At 44.7% G+C, this 22470-nt stretch overlaps 1 protein-coding gene across 1 annotated transcript in view; it reads right to left on the bottom strand.

The window, feature by feature from the left end:
* MINK1 (misshapen like kinase 1) overlaps window positions 1–22470 on the bottom strand; it is a 1658622-nt gene that overhangs the window by 1133500 nt on the left and 502652 nt on the right. Inside the window, exons 11-12 of the mRNA XM_044077078.1 lie at window positions 17959–17969; window positions 15972–16032 (exon numbers count right to left, since the gene is read on the bottom strand). Coding sequence (XP_043933013.1) covers window positions 15972–16032; window positions 17959–17969 — 72 coding nt within the window. The remainder of the gene's footprint in view (window positions 1–15971; window positions 16033–17958; window positions 17970–22470) is intronic.

Raw genomic sequence — 22470 nt, 5'->3', positions numbered from 1 at the left:
GAACAGAGTCCTCTGCATCAGAATCCTCATAGGTAGATAAGGGTAAATCCTGGTCAGAGGAGACAGAAATTTCAGAATCCTGGTTAGAGGAGACAGAAATTTCAGAATCCTGGTTAGAAGTATCATAAGCAAATTCAGTCCTAGGTCTCAAAGGGGGAAGGTTGGCTTCCCCTGATTAAACTAATACGGTCTTCAGCCATTCTTATTTGTTTTTGAGGCACACAGGCCTGACTATGCGGTCTGGGGGTCGGTTTTCTAGGCATGGTTTGAGTTTTAGGCCTTGAAGAAGAAGATGGCGTCAGTTTAATATGCAAGTCAGTAGGCCTGAATACACCTTCAGAAGCCGGTGCCTGCAGAGCGGCTCCAGACCCATCCAAAGGAAGAGACATCCGCAGATCCCACAGCTGAAGCATCTCGCGGCATACCGGACTCCGAATGGGTCTCAGTAGAGGCCTGCGAATCTGAAGTAGCGGGTATCAGGGGCTGCGAAAGTGCCTCACTGAGTACCAGCGAACTGGCAACTAGCTCAGAAGTATTGTCGGCAGCTTTGGACCTAGGCGGCCTGTCTCTGTCTTTATCTTTGTGTTTTTTCGGAATGTCGGTAGTCGGGTGGTTTACCGAAGACATATCTGGATAACTGAACAAAGTACCAAAATATTTAGAAGCGAAAATATACAAACAACGAATAGTTTGTGGTTTAAATAAGGCACAAAACAGACAGCGAGGTACGTCGTAGTCAGGGCCTAGGCGAGGAATACAGTATGAATGAAAATCTTCATGAGGTATTTGCTTTCCACAAGAAATACAATTATTGATTTTTACTGACATCAATTTAGAGCACGAAAATGTTTCCCCAACAGGGTACTTAGCTTTAGTTGAAGACTTCGGTTCTGAAACTCGAAAACAAAAATTTCAGGAGTCGGACGACCAGCACTTGTGAACTGCTTCTGCTTCGGGCACTGCACGGCAAGAAAGACTGGTGTAATGGCATCGGCTGCATGCTTTATACCCCTGACTACCTGATGTCACGGAAGATGAGACAGCAACCGACGTAGGACCCAAGACTGTTAATCTGGCCGACTGAGGGCTACTGCAAGCAGATAACCCAAATGTGATGACTGTTGAAACACGAAGAACATCTAACAAATGGTAACAAGGTTAGAGATGATTTAAATGCAAACATACCACACTAGACAATATGACAGAGGAGCAAATACAGTGCTCCATAAGTGGAGACGGTATACATAGAAAAATAGGGAACAAATTAAAGCACTTAGCTGGACAGCATCTTCTGATGCGTCTCATCAGAGTGGCACACGAGATCTGAGGTAATGGAGAGAGGGGTATTATGGGTAAAGTCTTCGCTCGAGAGTTTTTTTTGGCTGGCGCAAGCTGTACAACGGCCTAGCTGGTACTAAGGGGTTGGAACAGAATCTCATTAGTCAAGAATGAAGATTGACAAAATCAGATCAAATGCTATATACTTGCCATAATACTAGATCAATATAGTCTTCTTCCTTACTCAAATAGGTATATCAGATCAGAATGGAGCACACTGGCAGCTTTAGACTTTTGGATTCAAGGATCAAGCTACTTCCCTACCCAGAATTCCCCTCCATCTAATGAATATCTCAGATTACGTTTGCCTGCTTACAGCAACATACCTTGGTAATGCACCATACACACGTTTGCACACCATCTTTACTTGTAGGAGTCCTAAATTAAAAATATTGCTGCTTCGGGACACTTTCAGTTCCATTCCTAACCCAGTCTGATTCAAACGTAGTACATCCAAGGCTCTACTCTATGGATCTTGCTATTGAGGAGAGTTAAACTGGCCATAATAGTAAAATTCACTGACTAGTCCAGCTGTCTTTTTACATAAAGGAAGGTACTTAACCCAATCTGAAAATATTCCATAGCATTAAACTCCTAATATAAAAAGTTCATAATTCCAACTACTTAATGTGGGCTCTGCATTTAGTATAACACTACACTGCAACTCATGACTTTCTACTTCCTTATATTCTTCTAATTTACTATGTTTCTTCATTTAATATTTGTCTCAGACTTAGTTTTTTTTTTTATAAATTTATGTAATGTACAACACAAAGACAAATGTAATGCACAAAACCAGTACCACTGATAGTTTTTTTTTAGTGGATTACCTAGCTGCTTGGTATTGTGCTCCACTCCAACTCACTCAGGTCTCCTACCCCCAATTCCCACCCACTACACTACATCTACATTTTCACAACATGCAACCCATCCTATTCCTGTAAGTATACCCCATTCACTCCTCCTTCAATTACTTCTATCTACTCTAATACTACTTACTGTTACACTAATGGCCATCTTTCACTTCTGTACCACATATGTCTAAGCATATGTTATTACCATACTTCAATCTACACACAATAACTTTCTCCACTATCAAACTCTTATTGTACTACAACTCCTCTACATTTGAATTAACTTATACCATAGTTCCAACTATTAACCATTTAGTCTTCGTCAAACTTTCACCTACCTGTCTAACCTATTTAACTCCAAGACTTATCCATTTCTTATTAGGTTCATACTTATGTACCAAGCTAAAGACCACTGGGGCCTTTTTTAAACCTATCCATGCATCCCAAATTTCTAATTTCTTTCCTCTATCCAGATTCACTGTCCCATACAAGTTCTTCTCAAATCTTATTCCTTTACTCCTGTTCTCAACTTCTCATCTTACATCATACATCATATCATGCACCAACTGCATCAAGAATCATCTCCGCCACTTATGCTGCCTTCCTAAGAATCATAAGTACTCCATACTCATTACTCCATATGTATACCAATTTTCTTCCATTTTCTTCTATGATTCAAAGTGCAACTCTCCAATGCATCAGCCCAAAATTAAGCCAACAGAAAAAAGTCAACATAACCAAATCACTTCTAACCTACTGGTATGCCAAAATCATGGCACTCAGTGCACACCAAAACTCAGACCCCCTCCCATTCACTATCCCCTTCATCCTCCAAACACCTTCCAGCAACTCCGACTCAACTAAAATGTTACAGGGGTAATGGGGAGGAAAGAGGTACCTGCAAGCATAAATTTCTGGAGTGTAATGAGTTGGAAGACTAAAAATTCCTTAAAAAGGGAAATGCAAATCAAATCTTTAGAAAAGGACAGGAATAAACTACACAGAAAAAAATGGAGATTGTAGGAACAATACGTGCCAACAAAATGTTTTGGAACAGAAGGTTTAAGAGAAGGTAGTAATTGAACAATGTGATGTTGATTTTATTATATTGCACAGAAAAATATGTGATGCATAATGTTTATAAATGTGAACTTGTTAACATGGTTTGATTACTTTTATGTACATATAAGTTTGCTTATGTCACAAGTGAGGATAAAGTAAAGGTAAACTCTCAAATATATGTAGTACAAGTCACTGAATTCCAAGCCTAGATTACACAGCATTCCCCATTCGTACCTACAATTTCAGAAACCTGGATAAAACTTGATACGAAATATAACAAAATCTCCCCCAAACCACCTACATCTTCATTAGGGTTAATAGACTTAACATGAAAGCAGACACCGTTATCATATAACTTAACTGCTATACAATGATTCGTATAACAGTCAGGTACCCAAATTTAATAATGTTGAGCTCCTCATCTCTCACCAAGTATCTCTGCAACACTGCATTACACATACCCTCAGGTAACTATCTACTTTGGAAGCTCTACTGTACTGGGTATCAGAAAAATCACATGAAACTAACTTTAGGGTATGTCAATAATGGCCAGCAAAAACAGTCATTTCCCTATATATAGTACCAACCTCCATGGCTTCATGCAACTAACAAATCACCCTATTCACATCAAGCCCAATCGATCTAGTTCTGCTGTAGACTGGACAATGGTCTCCCATTCCAGTAAATGTATCTCCACATGAATTCTGTCAGACTATCCTGGTGATCACCACCCTATCTCTGTAACTTGACTCAATCTAGCTAAACAGCATACTTCTAAAATACTGCTTTAACCCAGACTCCTTTACAGCAATCGTAAAGTTTAACTGGTCAGTCCTATTCTGCTAGACCAAACAGTGGAAAAATTCAACTCTATATATACCTTAAACAGCCCTGCACCCCTCAGAAGGGCAAGAGTCAAAACTAAATACTCCCCTGGACTTTCAAACTACACTAGCAACCTTATGCTAAACAGACATGAGGCCCAGATAGTTTGACAAAACAATAATCACCCCAAAATCAACACTTTAGGGAACTTCAGAACATTATCAGTAAACAAGTTCATAAAAAAAAAAAAACACCACGAGAAAGTTCAAAATCAAAAATCTAATCCCAATAAAATTCTGCCAAACCATAAATATAACATACCCAGAATTCACCATCAATACCCTTACTCTTATTTCATTGAGCATTTAGTTGCCATCACTAAAGGTTTTCCTCAAAAATCACCAGATTCCACTTTACCCCCCTTTGCTATTTTCTCTAACATTTTACAAATCAGTCCCTACCCCTATTATAAAACACTACACAAAGTAAACAAACCTTGTTCTCCTGCCAACAATCTTCTTAATGAATTCCTAAAGACATTCTATTGCTTACCCAGTCAATCCTTCTTAACCTGTCCACTAAGGAAGCCTATGTCCCTTCCCTCTGCAAAAAGCTCTGTATCATTCCTTTCCATAAACGTGGTAATACTACTGAAATTAATCTTCAGACCTACTGCTACACTGTCTCCCTTTTCTAAAATTTTAGAAAAAAGTGTGCACAGACTTATCCTTCACTACCTCCTACAGAAACCTACTAAACATTGATAAAGACCTGCAGTGTTTGTAAATGATAAATGGGCAGTGCTGATACCATCAATAAAGCTAGAAATGGAGGCAATTGTCTCTCCATTTCTTGGTTTGCCAACAGCTTTTGACAGTATTACACACTAACTTTTTGACAAGCCTGTGCTCTTCTAATTCTTCTCTACAGTGGTCTACCAGTTATCAGTGGTCAGTCAGTTCAATGGTACTCTAATTTCTAACCCCTTCTACCTGTGAGTGGTGGAGTACCACAGGCCTCAATCCTTGGCCCACTCCTTTTTAGCATCTTTACTATCTGTATACTTCCTCTAAAGAAGGAACCCTTATATAATATACAGACGATTCTGCTTTAATCTGTTCACAAGATGCCTTCAACTCCATAGAGGCTTGGTTCTATAAAAATCAGCTATTTAACCCCCCCCCCCCAAAAAAAAATGCCGATACTATTCTTTCCCAAACATTCCCATAACAGAGAAAACTTTACAATTTTCTCACTGAGCAATATCATAACTGAAGTCACTCCATACACCAAACTACTTGGTATCACAGACTATAGTCTTAAGTTTGATTTATATATTAAAGACTCGTCAAAAGCTTGGAATATTGCATAGCGTAGAAAAAAATCTTACCACCACTAATTTAAGTCTTGGTCCCACATCTCCTACCTTTCCTCCTTTATGGTTCTCTTATTCTGACAAATTTACAATCATATCTCAAAGCAAAAACTGGACAATGTCGTAATGAAGTAGATAAATGTGTATCTGATCAACCTCACAGATCTCATCAATGCTCTGCACAAAAAGCCCTATAATGTCGTGAAATTTCCTATCAACTAAAAAGTCGTTTGTTAACAACACATAAAATAAGCCATAATCCCTTTAAATTTCCCATCAACTAACAGTCGTTTGTTACCAACACAAAATAAGTCATAATTCCTCTACCTTACCAGCTATCATGTTCCTGTTACAGTATTACCTTCTGCCCCATGACTTGAGTTCCTCTGACAAAATCTGTCCATTTATAAATCTCATAGTTCTATTGGACTTTGTACTCCAAATGAGTCAACAAATCCTTTAACAGCATCCCCATAGCATCATTAGCCATCATAATACCACACCTTATAAGTCTCTCCTACAAGGTTCATAGGTGTGTACTAGGTTAATGGCCCTGGACCCTTTGCAAGCCTATCCCATAGAAGTGCCCTGGCATCACGCCACCTGACGTTAATTCCCAGTGCCTCTATCAAGTAGAGCCACTGTAGTGATCTCCAGGGTGAACTCTCTAACTCTTGGCTCTGCTCAAGTTCTCCAACTTAAATCTCAACTCTGCAGTCCTTACAATCTCTAAATCCTCTCTGCTTGGGTCTAACTGCTACTCAACAACTTAACTCTTCCTTTTAGCCATTTGTTTTTTCATATTTCGCTTATATCTTATACACACTTCTATCATACAACCTGTTTTATCAAGATCACTTAACACTAACGTATTCAGAACTACAAGCATTAATGCACAATACTAGATACACCCAGTTGTATATTAATACTATACAACTATCGCTATTTCTACTAGTCTATAAATTGCAATTTTAAATTACTATATTTAATCTCCCTATTAAGTACTTGTGGAGCTTTTCTCCCCGGGCATCCACTAAAAATTGGTATTTGTACCCAGTCGGACTTTCCAAGACAACACATGCCAAATTAAAATTTACAGAAGACTAAGGACACAGGAATACAGACACTGGCTGTAATAATGGCAAGGCACCAGAAAGGTCCAGTGTGGTCAATCGGAAGAACAGTGAAACAAAAATCTGGCAGAGGAAAGAAAGTTCAGGAGGAAAGATGATGACAGATCTGGCATTACGTACTTATCTTTTGTATCCAATGTCTCTTCAGTCAATCCTTACCTGTTGGGATAGAGTCCCCAGCTACCCAACCCCTGGGAGGTCTCAAGAATATTCCAGAGGATGGTGAAACCAAATAAGGTCCTAGATTGGAATGCAAATCCAGCTTGCAGTGGGATATAAAGCTATGCACAGTAGAGTAGCCACAGCACAGAGATCATCAATAGGGACTCTACAGATGAAGGCTGTGAAGTGGCAAATGCCCTGGTAGAATGTGCTTTAGGATTGCAGGACAAGGGTAACCCTCTTTCAGAATACGTTTTGGATGATCACCAGGAAAGGGTCACTTGTGGGTTATCCCTGCTGGGTAGCCCTTGGCTGGCCTGAATACCAGAGTAAAGCTTGTCCCTCCCACGTCGGCTGCAGGTCGTCAGGGACTGATGTCAGGTAGTCAGTGTGGTATAAAGCAAGGCAGTCGATGCAGTCGATGCCATTACATCAGATTTTCCTGCCCCAACCTACAGGAGCCCTGCCCACAATGCCTAAGGAAGGCCAACCTGGGGGATCCCCACAGGTATAGATTGCCATGAAGGAAATGGAGAGAGAAATAGAGGGGGGGAGAGAGGGAGGGAAAACAGGACTGCAACAGTGAATACACTCGAACATCTACATTTATGGTAAGTGTACACAACTGTACTATGTTCTTCATGTTTCAATGTTGCACTCATCACTTGTGGAAAGATTCCCAAAGCTGAAGGTAGGGTGGAAGGTAGAAGGGAAGGAATAGAAGAACAGGCTTGCACTGCTCTAAGTAAGACCTAGCATGCCCTGCAGGACTGGAGAGGCAAAGTCTGCCCGGGTTTTGGAGAAGAGAGGCAATTGGTAGTGTTTGGTGAAGGTGTGGACAGAAGTCCAAGTGGCTGCTTCTAGGATGTCCTTGGTAGGGACGCCCCTGAGGAATGTAGTGGAAGTAGATGCTGCCCTAGTGGAATAGCTTCGGAGAGGCTTGAGAGGAATTTTTCCATGGAAGTGGTTAACAGAATTTGATACAGTTGGATATCCATTTAGAAATGGTTTGCTTGGAAATAGGTTTCCCCTCTGCCCCTGGGGCTAAGCTGACCAGGAGCTGGTCAGTCTTTGAGATACTTGGTTCTATCCAGATAGTATCCAAGTCGTCTGTGTACATCCAGTGAATGAAGGATTCTTTCCCCCCTATTTTGAGGATTAGGAAAGAAGGTGGGAAGATATACAGCCCGATTCAAAGTTACGTCAGATACCACCTTAGGCATAAAAGAGGGGTTAGTTCTAAGACACCCTATCTGCATGGAAGATAATGAAGGGTTCAATGGCCATGACAGGCTGCATCGTGGAAACCCTCCTAGCTGAGGTTATGCCCAGCAGGAAGGCAGTCTTCCAAGAAAGGTGTTTTAGCTCTGCTGAGGCAGCTGGTTCAAAGGGGGGTAAGTTCAGGTCCCAGGCAGGGGTGGGTGGCCTTCTAGGTGGCCTGATGTGAGAGACCCATCTAAGGAACTGTTTTAGCAGGTGGTGGGAGAACAAAGGTTGCTCTGTATGGGAATGGGCAGAGATAGCGGAGGCGTTAATTTTAATTGAAGAGTAAGACGATCCTTTTTGCACTAGCTCTGCCAGATAGTCTAGAGTCAGACAGGGATACAAGGGAGCTGCTTGTACCCTTAGTTCTGCACCAGGCATTGAATCTTTTCCATTTTGCTGAGTAGGATTTCCTGGTGCTGGGCCTCCTGGCCTCCTTAATTATATCCAGGACCTGCTTGCTCAATGGTGGACTGGTATCCGCCTCTGGGGTATAAGCCATGTGGATAGGCTGAGAGTTTGCAGACTGGGATGCAGTACTGACCCTTTTTTTTGGGGGGGATAGAAGTCCTTCTGTGAGAGGCAGGTTCCTGGGTGGCTCCCTGGTCAGACTGAGTAGCAAGGGGTACCAATGTTGCCTGAGCCAATTTGGGGCAATTAATATAGCCCTTTGCCTTTCCTCACAGATCTTTAGCAGTACCCTTGGGATCATTGGCAAGGGGGAGAAGGCGTAGACAAACAGGTTGCCCAGTGGAAGGAGAACATCCACTTTCCAGGCTTCTAGGTACAACCCCCTGGTGCAGAACTGGTCTAATTGCCTGTTCTCTATGGATGCGAAGAGATCTACCTGTGGGGTCCCCCAAATTTGGGTGATACAGATGGTCTCCCTCCAAAGCTGCCATTCATGAGGGTCCAGGACACTTCTGCTGAGGTGGTCTGCTAGGGTGTTGTGCTCCCCTGGGATGTACTGGGCTATCATATGAAGGCCTATCATCATCAAGGCAGTCTGCCAGAGAAACAAGGCTAGACGACAAAGTGGGTAGGAGTGTGTTCCCCCTGCTTGTTAATGTACCACATGACTGTGGTACTGTCTGTTTTGATGAGGAGCACCCCTGGTTTCAGGTTATTCTTGAAGGCTGTGATAGCCCTGAGTACTGCCATCAGTTCCTTCAGGTTGATGTGTAGATCTAGGTCCCTGAGGTCCCAGGTGCCTTGGGTGCACATCTCCTATGTGTGCCCCCCAGGCTAAGTCTGAGGCATCAGTGGTAATGGTCTGGCCATGGGGAAGAATTTCAAAAGGCAGGCCCTTGTTCAGGGTACAGATTTCTGCACACTATAGGGAATCGGAGGCAGTTGTAGCTCCAGAGACTGTGTTGGCACCATAGGTTTTTTTTTCATGTACCATTGCAGATTTCTATGTGTAGTTTGGCCAAGGGCACCAACAGGATGCCATGTACCCCAGAGCTTGCAGGAACTTCCTTGCTGTGAGGTGTGTTCTGTGAGCCAATTGGGTGAAGTATTTGGGTAGAAAACTTTGTTTTTCTGGAGAGAGAGGAGGGTTCTTTGGGTGGATGTATCCAGGAGAGCTCCCAAGAAGGTGGTCTGGTGGGCTGGAAATGGGATTTTGCCTTGTTGATGGTAAATCCCCAAGAGGTAATGAGGGTTTGGACAAAGTTGAGATCTTGCAGGAGCTTTTCTCTGCTGTCTGCCTGGATGAGATAGTTATCCAGATGGGGTAAATTTGTACATTTTTCTACCTGCAGAAGACAATTGACAGGGGCCAGGCATTTGGGGAAAACCCTGGGAGCAGTAGATAAAGCCAAAGGGTAGAGCAGAGAACAAAGTGTGAGCCTGCACTGAAGCAAAGGAACCTTCTGCAGGACTCCCTTATAGGGATATGGAGGTAGGCATCCTTTAGGTCTAGGGTGACTAGCCAGGCATTTGGAGTCAGCATGGGCAAGAGTTTTTGAAGCGTAAGCATTTTGAATTTTGACACTGGCAGGGAAAGATTTAATGTGGATAAAGCCAGAATAGGGCACCAAGTGCCCTCTTTCCTGGGTATCAGGAACAATCTTGAATAGAACCCTTTTCTGGCTTGTTCCTGCGGTACGGTCTCCACTGCTCCTTGAGTACAGTTTCTGAATTTGGCAGAGAGCCTCTGCACGCTCTTTTGCTAGTATGTTTGGGTACCCTGTTAAGTTTGGGTTCTCTTTGAAAGAGAATCTGTATACATGGGAAATAATTTTTAGGATCCACTGATCTTTTGTGATTGACTGCCAGTTGTCTTTGAAAAGGGTTAGCCTTCCTCCTAACCTTTGGGGGGGAGCAGAGGGGGAGGTGGAGTCACCGAGTCCTTAGGGTAGGGAGTGGACTTGGAACTCCCTGCCCTGGTGGTTGTAGAGGTCCATTGTCTGCGCCTCTGCTGGCCTTGTAGTTGCTGGCTGGGGGGGGATTCTGTCCCTGCGCCCTTTCCTTTGCACAGGCCTGGATTGGGAAGGAAAGGACCAGTGGTTGGTGGGAAAGATCCTGCTGAATCTGGGAGGTTTGACCTGGAAAAAGAAGTTATGTCTTACCATAACGTTCCATTTGTGATGTAGATCTTTATTCATTCATTGCTGACAGGACTTTCCAAGCTCGCGCCAGCCAAAAAACTCTCAGCTAAGACCTACCCATAATGCCCCTCTCATAGTCTCTCCAGATCGAGTTTGCCTGCTCCTATATTACAGAGATAGTAAAAGAAACAGTAGGAGGCTCTGTCTGAGCAAATACCTTAACCAGGAGTTCAGGCACGGGGAAGGAGGGTGGGAATTAATGAATGAATAAAGATCTACAACACAGATGGAACATTATGGTAAGACATAACTTCTTTATCTGATATTGTAAACCTTTACTCATTCCTTACTGACAGGACCAAGTCCCCAGCTACTCAAGTCCTGGGTGGCCCTAAGGAAGGATATTCCTGAGCAACATAGCACCATAGAACCAAAAGATGCTCATCCCCCGGAGTCCAAATCCAATTTGTAATGAGTGATAAAGGTATGAGGTCTTGCCCAAGTGCCTGCTGTGCAGATATTATCCACAGAGGATCTGGAATGAAAAGTCACAGAAGTAGCCATCACTCTAGTAGAATGAGCCTTTATTCTGGAAGGTAAGGATAGTTTATTCTGATGGTAGATAAAGTTAATGACGTTTCTAATACAGAAGGATAGCCACTTTGGAGACAGGTTTACCCAATCTGGGTCCCACAAAGGCTACAAACAATTGATCTGTTTTCCTGAAAGATTTAGTCCTGTCTAAATAAAAACGAAGCTGCCTATGAACATCAAGGGTGTGCAAAAGATACTCCCCTCCGTTAGAATGCAGAGGGAAGAAAACCAGCAGGTCAATAGATTGGTTAATGGAAAATCCAGAAACTACCTTGGGCAAGAAGGATCAGTACAAAGGGCCACTATCCTGTGGAAGTCCAAGTAAGGTCTCTTGACACTCAAAGCCAGCAACTCAGAAACCCTTCTCCCGGAGGTAAGTGCTACTAGAAGTAGAGTAATTCCATGATAAAAATTTAATATCACATGAATCAGGAGGCTCGAAAGGAGTGCTTGTTAATGACTGAAGTACCAAGGTCAAGTCCCAGGGTTCTATGAGGGCTTGACAGGAGGTTTAACGTGCAATACTCCTTTCAAAAAGGTTTTGCACAGACTGTGTGACATAACAGAAGAATTATCAAATCCATTATGAAAATGTGCGATAGCTGCTTAAATGCACAATGACTGTCGATGCTGAGGCTCCTGCATGTAGAGTAGTAGTCAGGTATTGTAGGATCTTTTGAATAGGCATAGAGGAAAGGGTCTATGTTTTGGTCTTTGGCCCAAATAGAGAACCTAGTTCATTTACTAGAATAAAGTTTTCTGGTGGAAGGTTTGTGTGAAGCCAGAGGAATCTCACAAATGGGAGATGAGATATCAGGCACCCTGGCAATCATTGGAAGTGGAAGAATCAAGCTGTGAGCTGGAGGCCTTGGAGATTGGGGTGAATCAATCCCTGACACACCTTGAGATTGATCCAGGATCCACGGGCTGTGAATCAGATGAGGCCATAGGAAAGGAAACCAGACTTGGCGGGGCCAATAAGGGGCAATGAGCATCACCTTGCTTCCCAACCTTTGAGCTTTCTGGAGGAATTTTGGGATGAGGGGAAAGGCATACAGTAGACCGGGGGGGGCAATCGTGCGTTAGAGTATTCCTCTGTGATTCCCCCTGAGGGGGGATCAGGGCAAAGTAGCTTCTGGATTTGTTGTTTAAAGGGGAAGCAAAAAGATCGCAGCAAGGCCTGACCCAGCAGCGGAAGATCCAATCCGCTATTACAGGATTGAGGGACCACTCGTGAGGCATCAGGATGTTCCTGCTCAGAATGCCCGCAATAAGGTTGGAACTCCCAGGAATGTGCGTTGCTATAAAAAAGCAGTTGGAAGCTATCGCCCAGTGCCAAATCCTCATGGCTGACAGGAGGTAAGACCTGGTTCCGCCTTGTTTATTGATATCCCAGACGATTGACATGTTGTCCGATTGAATTGCAATTGTCCCAGAAGGGAGGGATGTATGGAACGCTTGCAATGCTAAGAGAACTGCCCTCAGTTCCAGGACATTTATGTGCAAATTGGCCTCCATGGGGGACCAGGTGCCTTGGACCATATTTCCATGGAAATCCCCCCCCCCACACCCTAACAGGGAAGCATCCATGGTCACCGTGGCGCTGGGATGGGGGAAGACAGAATGGTCGACACCAAAGATTAGATTCTGGCTTCATCCACCATAGCATTTCTTTCTTGCAAAGGTTTGTAAGATGTATCATGTGGTCAAGTGGGTGGGATAAGATCGACCATTTTGAAGAAAAGAGCCACTGTAATATTCTCATGTGCAACCTTGCCAGTGGTACTAGGGTAATGGCAGTTGCCATGGAACCTAAGAGTTGCAGCACAAGACGTGCTGGTACAAAGTGTGCGGAAGGAGGGCTTGGATTTGGTGTCTGATTTTTGAAAGCTTGTGAGGAGGGAGGGAAGCTTGACAGGATGTTGTGTCAAAGACCACTCCAATGAATTCCATTTTTTTTGTCGGGAACATTTTGAGATTTGCCCTTGCTGATAATAATCCCCCAAGCAGAGAGCGAGGCCTTGAATGTGAGAGGCTGTGGGTTAGAAGATTCCTGGTCGAGGTTGTAAGAAGACAATCGTCTAGATATGGAAACACCTGGAATCCTTGTAGTCAAAGATGAGCTACTACAACTGTCATACATTTGGTGAACACTCGGGGGCTGTCGAGTGACCGAATGGAAGTGCCCTGAACTGGTAGTGATCGGTTCCCAGCCAGAAGCGGAGAAATCTCCGGGAGCAATGATCTATCTTTATGTGGTAATATGCGTCCTGGAGATCTATAGAGCACATCCAGTTGTCCTTCCCTAGAAAGGGGAGAATGGACTGTACCGTGACCATCTGGAATTTTTGAGGTTTTGATAAATGTGTTCAATAGGCTGAGATCCAGGATTGGTCTCCAGTCCCCTGTCATTTGTGGTACTAAAAAAAACCTCGAGTAAAACCTGGACCATCTCTGGTCTGGTGGGACTGGCTGGATGATTTTTCTTAGCAGCTTTTCTATTGCTAAGGCTGCTACCTCCCTCTGATTAGGTGGTACATTGGGGATTCGTTTGACGAGTCTGGGAGTTAAATCGAATGGTATCTGGTAGCCTCTGGATAGTCTCTGCACCCAAACATCGGTAGTAATAAGTTGCCAGGCTGGTAAGTGCAGAGAAAAACAACCCTCGACTGCTTCCAGAGGAAAGCAATCAGGCCGCCGCTCAGGAGCGCTGGTAGGGTTGGCCGGAGAAGGAATCTCTAGCACTCTGGTTATGCATAACCCCTCTACCCCGAAAGGGGAGTCTTCCAAATAAGTTGCTCCCTCTGCCCCAGGGGGATTGCTCACGAAAAGATCCTTGGGATTTCTTGAACCACAATTTCCCGGAGTACGACCTCTGGGGGGTGGGAAAATGTATGCCCACAGCAGACAAGGTCTTTCAGTCTCTCTCACTTCATGCTAGTGCGTCTTGTATTTCGGGACCAAAAAGTGCAGATTTGTCGACAGGCGGGTTGACAAAGGAAGATTTAAAGGGGTCTGTGAAATTACACATGACAATGCCTGATGCAGTAGCTCGAGCTGCCCCCTCGGTGGTGTGAGATATCAAACGCATCAAGGAGTTCAAGATAGATTCAAGGGTAGCTAGCTGTGAGGCGACTGTCACACCTCATCAGGCAGTAACCCCGTCAAAGAGGAAGACATTTCAGAAATTAGATCTCTTTGGCGGCAAGTGAAGTGTGCCAGATAGTTCAGCGACCGAATGACAAAGGTCGCTGAAGCATAGGTCCGCTTCACTAGTCTGTCCATGGCCCCGAGACTCCCTGTTCGGGTGGACAGCTGAACTATCTTCTGCCAGTTCCTTCTTGGTGGCCACCGCCACGACCATGGAATCAATAGTCAACTGCTTGGACCAGTTGGGCTGGTCTTTGGGGGTGGATAGAATTTTGTCCGGCCTCAGAGGGACAGGCTCTACATTGTCTGGGGCCTTCTAGGCACGCTGCACGATCAGCTTTACAAGCTCATCCACAGGTGGGGTCACGAAGGAAGTAGATGGCCGGGCACGGAAGCCTGCAAGAACACAGATTCCTCAGAAGAAGGGTTAGAGGACTTCGTCTCCCCGTTGCTTTAGGATTTCGAGAATGTTGCCAAATGAGCCGTCATCTGGGGGAGACCGTGGGGACCCTTCTCCCTCATCGCAATCGGTGTCATCAGTGATAGATGCCTCAGGGGAATCAAGGTGCTTCCTCTTGCACTGTTTCTTCTGGGGTGGCTCCCCAGTGGGATCTTCTGGGGATGACTCCTGAGAAAGGGTTCTCTTCAAAGGGAGGTCTTGCATTTCCTGTGCCCGGGATCCCAAAGTAGGGGGTTGGGACAGCTGCATGTTAGAGGGAGGTTCTGGTGTCGATGCCATTGGTGCCGACTGCAAGCCTGTGGAGGCAAGGACCCTCTCCATCACCTGGAAAGCAGGCCCGCCCGAGGAGGGATGGGAGCCCAGAACAGAGAAGGACAACCTCTGTACTGGGGTCACACCATGCCTTGAGGAGCCTGCCTCCAGGTGAGGCACTCCAAGAGGACTGGAAGTTGTCGGAGCCATGGACAGATGGCACCAGTGAAAAAATAGGCGCCAGGCTAGGTACCAAGGTGCAGACAGTCCAAACACTGATCCTGGAGTGTACCGGCTCCAACGGAGCCGAAGCAGCAAGGGAGGTCGGTGCTGACAGGGAAAACTCTGCAGTCAGGAGCCGAGGCAGTATGCACCGGGGTGGTCATCGGTAAAGAGATCTCCGGGGCCTGGGTAGAGGCCAGAGGATAAATGGGCGAGTATGCTGTGAAGGGCTCCAAGCCAAAGGGGATGGAAAGTCTAGCCGGGGTGAGCAATCCCCTTAGCTGCCAGAAGCTAATGCACAACCCGCACTGCATCTTGTTCAGAAAGGCTCCTGGTGGATCTATAGGAGGCTGCTGTAGGAGAGTCAAGTCTTTCAAGAAAGGGGCTAAACTGGTGCCCCGAAAAAGGGTCGTAAGATGGAGTATCTGGTTCTTGGGAGATGTTCAACCTTAGGAACAGAGGTCATAGTCTGTGGAGCCGAATAAGCTACCGGCACAGTGATCGGGGATGGCGCCGAAGCGGGTATGGTCGTCAAAGCCGGTATCGGAACCAAGGACGGCACTGAAGCCGATGGTGTTGAAGCTGGAACCAAAATAAGAGTCACCATCAAAGACGGCACCGAGGGGGAAGACACAGGGCCTGGTACCGAAGAGGTCTGCACCGAGGGTGCCAGAGAAGCTTGGTGCTGACTCGGTTCTGTAACTATCGGGGATGTAGGAACAGTGCGACTCCATTTTTCCTTGTGTTTTTTCGTTTTAGGAGGTGGTGAGACCTCCGACCCATAGAGAGCCTCTGAAAAAGGTGTTTTGACTAAACCTTTCAAAATGAACTTGTTTGTGCGCTCTGCTAGAGTGCGATTGCTAAAAGTAGAGCAGATGTCACAAGCAGAATTTATATAGTCCACGCCCAAACAGTAAATGCAGCAAGCGTGACCATCCGCAGGGGCATCTTTTGCCCACACTTGTTGCACTGTTGAAACCTCAACTTAACTTTGTCTGACATAGTACTGGCAACAAGAGCTATCCAGAAAGGCAACAACAACAAGAGAAAAATTTTTTTTTTGAGAAGATTAAGAGGAAAAGGAGAGAATACCAACGATGATACTTAGAAATACCACAAGTGGTAAGGAGGGCCTACCAAAGGCAGGAGAGAGGGACAGTACCAACAATGGTAAAAGATTAACTACCAACGGCAGAGGGTAGGAATTAGAAGCAGGTTACAGGCGAGGGAAGGAAACGGCAAAACTGACTAGAAAGAACAAAGTTTTGAGAGAAAACTACACAAAGAATACAAAATTTTCACTTAGCATAAGAGACAGAGAGAGGCTAGGCACCTCTGACGAGGAACGCAGCAAATGAGATCTGGAGAGACTATGAGAGGGGCATTATGGGTTGGTCTTCGCTAAGAGTTTTTTGGCTGACGCGAGCTTGGAAATGGCCATGTCAGTTCTGAGGATGGAACCAAAGTCCTATCAAGTAAGGAATGAATAAAGATCAACATCAGATGAAATCTTTTACTGTCTGCATCGATTTGGCCTTATCCTCCATTTTCTTGATCACCTCCTCTGCCTTAGATCCAAACAAGCGGTCCTTATCTATGGGGGTGTCTAGGAGTTTGGATTCAACATGATCACGCAGAGGTTGCTCTTTCAGCCATGCATGTCTCCTAAAGACGGACTCTGCAACAACAGCCCTGCTAGAGGCTTCTAGGGCATCGTATCTGCAGTGGAAGGAATGCTTTGCCACTTCACAACTGCAGTGTAAGAGCTCTCCCAGTTCTCTGGAAGTTGAACTGTCTGGCAAGGAGGAAATTTTCTGCTTTAACAGTTCCAGTGTATGTTGCTGATATTTTAGCATATGGAAGAACTCCGATAGCTAATTTAGCAGAGGTGCACACCTTTTTAACCCATCTGTCTAGGGCTCTGCTATCCTTGCCAGAAGGTATTGGGTTTTTGGAGGAATTGGCCCTAGCCCCTTTGGGTCCCTGGGTCGGCTGCAGGACTTTTGAATACGTATTTGTGGGTGTCTGGCACCCTGTAGTACCTGTATGGCTTTCTAGGTGCAGGACGCAGGACATCAGGTGTGAGGCTAGACCCTATAAAGACATCCTCTACCACATGCAAAATGGGAGGAATGGCTAAGGGTTTATATGCTGGGGTAGGTCCAGAAACTCAGCCTCTTCTTAAACCGGGGGTAGTCCTGAGCTTCCCAATGGAAGTGTTCCCTGAGGGTAAGGTCTCTCCAAATGATAGGTCCTCAGGGGGGATGCAGATGGGAGGTATTCCTCTGCACTAGAATCCTCAAAGGTGGTGAGGGGCTGCTGTTCATTGTCAGAGTCCAAAAAGTCCGACTCTTCAGTGTCAGGTTCTGAAAAAATCTCTGGGGGGAAGGTGCCTTTTTCTTTTGGCTGGGATAGTTTGGTTACCGCCGATGAATGTGATTAGATCCTCAGCCAACTTAAGAACCTGTTGTGACTGAGCAGGCTGGGCCTGAAGAAGTTGGTGACTGGGAATTGTTTTTCTGGAAGTGGCCTTGCTTTTAGGCCTCAGTGCTTCAATGGGCCTGGGTGCGGCTGTGGCATGGTCATCGGTCTTTGGCGTCGGTTATCCAAAAGGCCTCCTCGGAAGCCGGTGAGGGCAGAAAAGCTCCAGACCCAACCACTGGGCTGACATCCGAAAACTCGGCAGGTATAGTCTGATCCGGCGGGCATACTGGACTCTGAATGGGTCTCGGTAGAGGCCTGCGGTGCTTGTGTGGCAGTAGCCAAGGGCTGCGTACGCGCCTCACTGAATTCCGCTGTGCTAGTGGCTGACATCAGGTTAGAGTCGTCAGAAGGCCTAACTTTTTGTGGTCTGTCCCTTTCATTGTCTTCGCTTTTTGGGAATATCCACTGCATGCTAACCGACGGACGCCATTTCGTACTGCGAAGGACTGTCTGAAATTTTTAGCTACAAATTCTGTTCTACAGTGGATGGTCCTAGCATTAAAGATAGTGCAGAACTGACATCTGGGGATGTCGTGGTCTGGGCCTAAACAGGTTACACACAGGTTATGGAAGTCTCGGTGTGATATTTGTTTACCACAGCGGAGACAATTTAGTTTTTCAGACATCGGTTAGTGCAAGAAAAAGATCACCAACGGGGTACTTAGGCTTAGTCATTTTCTGTTTCACTCTGGCAATGGCCAACCAGCGCACATGCAAACTGCTTCTGCTTCGGGCTCCATGGCAAGAAAGACTGATGTAATGCCATTGTCTGCCTTGCTTTATACCACTGACAACCTGACGTCATTCCCTGGTGACCTGCAGCTGACGCAGAAGGGACCATCTTTACTCTGGTATTCAGGCCAGCCGAGGGCTCCCCAGCAGGGATAACCCACAAGTGATGACTGCAACAGTGAAAGCCAAAGAACATCTGCCTGTCATTAGGGGACACTAAGATTTCGTCTGACATGCAGTGAACTGGTTTGACCATGTCCAGTTCCTTCCAAGAGAAAAGAAATCCAGCACCCCGAGCAGTAGTAGCTTAAAGTCTTTTATTAAACCAGACCAGTTTCAGCAATCAGCTTTCTTCAGTGGTTTGATGATTACACAACTTTTGGCCATATTTATTAGTATTTTGAACTAGGCAGTATGACATCATTTCCTGTATACATGAAAACATCATCAAAACATAATATGTATAAATAAACCTAGATAGTACAAAGATCGATAAGTATATAGAAGGTATAATAAAGAATGTTTATACTAGAATGTATATCAAAATTGAAATTATGTATCAATAAATTTGTAATATAACAACAATCCTGTAGTTCATCATAACAAAGAGAACAAAAATGGTGTTATAACATATTAATAGATTACAATTATTAGAGGCAGTAGCCCTTCACAATTTGTCATTAAGACCAGGTGGAAATAAACCACCTAGTTTTACAATCCATTTGGTTTCTTTTTGGTTTAGCAGTTTGTGCCATCCAGTTTTAAAGTTTCTATTGCCAGAAATCTTGTCAAAAATAATAAAAGAAAACTGGGCCGTTTCATGTATCAAAGTATGTTTGTACACAGCATTGGTGGACCTGGCATTCCTTATATCACCCAAATGTTCGGAAATACGAATTCTAAACTGGATGTTTGTCCAATGTAAAATGCCCTGCATGTACATGTGGCCAAATAAATCACCCAATTTGTGCTACAATTTGCAAAATAATTAATATTAAATACCTTGCCTGTGTTTTTGCTTGTGAATTCTTTGGTAGTAAATACATATTTGCAAAAAGAGCAATGACCACAAGGGTGACTGCCAATAAGTTTGTCTCCCAACAAGGTAGTCTGAGCAATAGAGACATCCAATGATGTAATTCTTTTGTAATAAGAAAAGTGTGACCCTAGGCTTTTACCTTTGCGGTATGAAAACAGACATCTGTTGTCCAACCAGTTTGCCAGATGTGCGTTTGTTGTTAATATATTCCAATGATTGTTGATAATGTCCATCAATTGATAGGTATTCCTACCAAAGGTGGTTACTAACCTAGGTGTCTGTACAGAAGAAATGGCAACTTTAGATTTATAACCCAACAAAGTGTCCCTTGATAAATTTTTAGTCATTTGGACTGCAGAATGAACATCCATTTTATTATAACCTCTCTGTAAGAATCTATTCGAGAGATCATTCTGACAATTCTCAAGGTCCAAATTAGATGAACAAATTCTCTTAATCCTAATGAATTGTGATTTGGGAATATTTTTTATGATATGTCTAGGGTGTAAGCTAGAGGCATGTAGTAGACTGTTGTATTTTGGGTATTTTCTGTGCACAGTAGTACGAAGAGTATTGTCCGGTTCCCTACACAGATGGACATCCAAATAATCAATCTGCTAGCTTACACCCTAGACATATCATACAAAATATTCCCAAATCACAATTCATGCGGACTCCACATAGAGAATTTTTTCCACTTGGCTGAGTATGATTTCCTAGTACTAGGCCTTCTAGCCTCTGAGAATGTCCTGAACTTGCCCACTTCAGGTGTGCTCAGAGTAGTATTTTGGGGAGTTAGCCAGGCTGAGTTAGTGTGTCTGTAAATTGGGATGCATGATCCTCCCCTTGTCCTGAGTCAGAAGGTCCACTCTCAGAGGCAACTGCCACAGTGTTTCATTGGTTAAACTTGGTAGCAAGGGATACCAGTGCTGCCTGGGCGAGTCTTGGGCTATCAGGATGACCCTTGAGCTTTTTTCCCTGACTTTTTAGGAGGACCCTTTGAAGAAGCAGGGGAGGAAATGCATAAAGTAACAGGTGGCTCCAAAGGAAGGAGAAAGCATCTGTCCTCCAGGCTGTGGGTAGTTTGCTCCTGGAACACAATCCCTTCAGTTGAGCATTTTCTTTGGGAGCAGAGAGATCTATCTGTGGGGATCCCCATTTCTGGACTAAGTTGAGAATGTTTCCCGATGCAGATGCCACTAGTGGGGATCCATCAGGTTCCTGCTGAGATGATCTGCTGAGTTTTCGAATCCTTAGGAGGTACTGCACCATGAGGTGTAACCCCAGAGTGAGCAGTCTCCCAGGCGTGCATCGCTAGTTGACAAAGAAGTTAAGACTGGGTGCCCTCTTGTTTGCTTATGTACCATACAACTGTGGCATTGTCTGTTTTGACAAGTAGGACCCCTGGTTTCCACTGATCTTTGAAAGCCACTAGGCCCTTTTGCACTGCCATCAGTTCTTTCCAAATTTACCTGCTTGCGTCTGATCTCCCAATTTGCCCTGGGAATGTAGGTGTCTGAAATGAGCCCCCCAGGCTGTCTCTGAAGCATCTGTGGTTAAAGTTTGGCCCTGAGGGATAAACCTGAAGGGGCAACCCAGGTTCTGTGTACATGCTCACGTCCACCATACAAATTCCTCCTTAATGCAAGGGATCAGCTGTTTTCTGTCTCCAGAGACAGAGTGCTGACACCACAGATTCTTGAGTTACCACTGGAGCTTACTCGTGTGTATCCTAGCCAGAGCGATCATGAGGATACAATATGCCATGTAGCCTAACCCTGAGGAATTTGCTGACTGAGAGACTGTCTTTGCATAATGTTTTGCAAGTATTGAGTCAAGGAGATCTTTTTTCGAGGGAAGGACTTTTGAAAGGAGGAGTCCAAAACATCCCCAGGAAAACTATCCTGGTGGACGGGTCTGTGCTGGAATTGTGACGATTACAAACCCCAAGGAGGTGAGGAGGGTCAGAGTGAATACCAGATCCTTGAAGAGCTTTGACCGACTTGCAGCTTGAATGAGGTAGTCATCCAGATAGGGTAGACGAGCAAAAGAGCAATGCAGAAAATTGGAAGCGACTAGTACCTGCTCTGAAGCGAAGACGACTTCTGCATGATTCCTCTATATGAATGTTCAAGTAAGCCTCTTATAGGTCTAAGGTGAACATTAAGGCCTGAGGGGGCTATGATGGGATGAAGTTTTTGAAGAGTCAAAATTTTGAATTTTGGTACCACCAGGAACTGATTGAGGGCAAGCAGGACAAGGATAAGGACAGGACGCCAAGTGCCTTCCTTTCTGGGAACAAGGAATACCCTGGAGTAGAAAGCTTTCTCTAGTTGATGATCTGGTACTGGTTCCACTGAACAATGTGGGCCATAGGCTGTAAATCTGAGAAAGGGCATCCGTTCTTTGAATTCTGTGAAACATCTGGGTAACCTGAGTATCTTAATGGCTCTTTGAAAGTCAGCTTGTAACTATCTGAGATAACTTTCAGAACCACTTGTCTGAAGTAATGAGAGACCAGTTTTCTTTGAACAGGGATAGCCTTCATCCTGTCTTTTCTGGATAGTGGGGGGGGGGGCAGGTAGGAGGAAAGGTAGAGTAATTATTGCTCTCCGACAGGGCCCTGTGGCCTAGAACTCCCCTGCCCGGAGGTTCCCAAGGGCCACTGCCTGGAACTTTGTGATTGATGCTGCCTTTGAGGCCTTTCCCTCTGGGGTTTCCTCTGGCTGCTTTTTGATTGAGGGGGAAAGGACCAGTGTTCAGTAGGGAAATTCCTGCTAAACCTAGGGGGATGAACTTTGTGGAAGTTGACAGTTTGCATAGATTTTGCTTTGTCTTCCATCTTTTTTTAGTACAGCCTCAGTCTTTGACCCAAAAAGAAGTCCTTATCCAGGGGTGCTTAAAATCATACTAAAACACAATCTCATACATGCACCACATGAACAAATTCAAACCAATAGAAAAGCAGCAATT

The sequence above is a fragment of the Protopterus annectens genome, chromosome 7.part0, assembly GCF_019279795.1.
Source record: "Protopterus annectens isolate FY-2018-M chromosome 7.part0, PAN1.0, whole genome shotgun sequence".
In the NCBI taxonomy this organism is placed as follows: domain Eukaryota; kingdom Metazoa; phylum Chordata; order Ceratodontiformes; family Protopteridae; genus Protopterus; species Protopterus annectens.
Note: the sequence above shows the minus strand (reverse complement) of the source record. Positions and strands in the feature narration are given on the sequence as shown.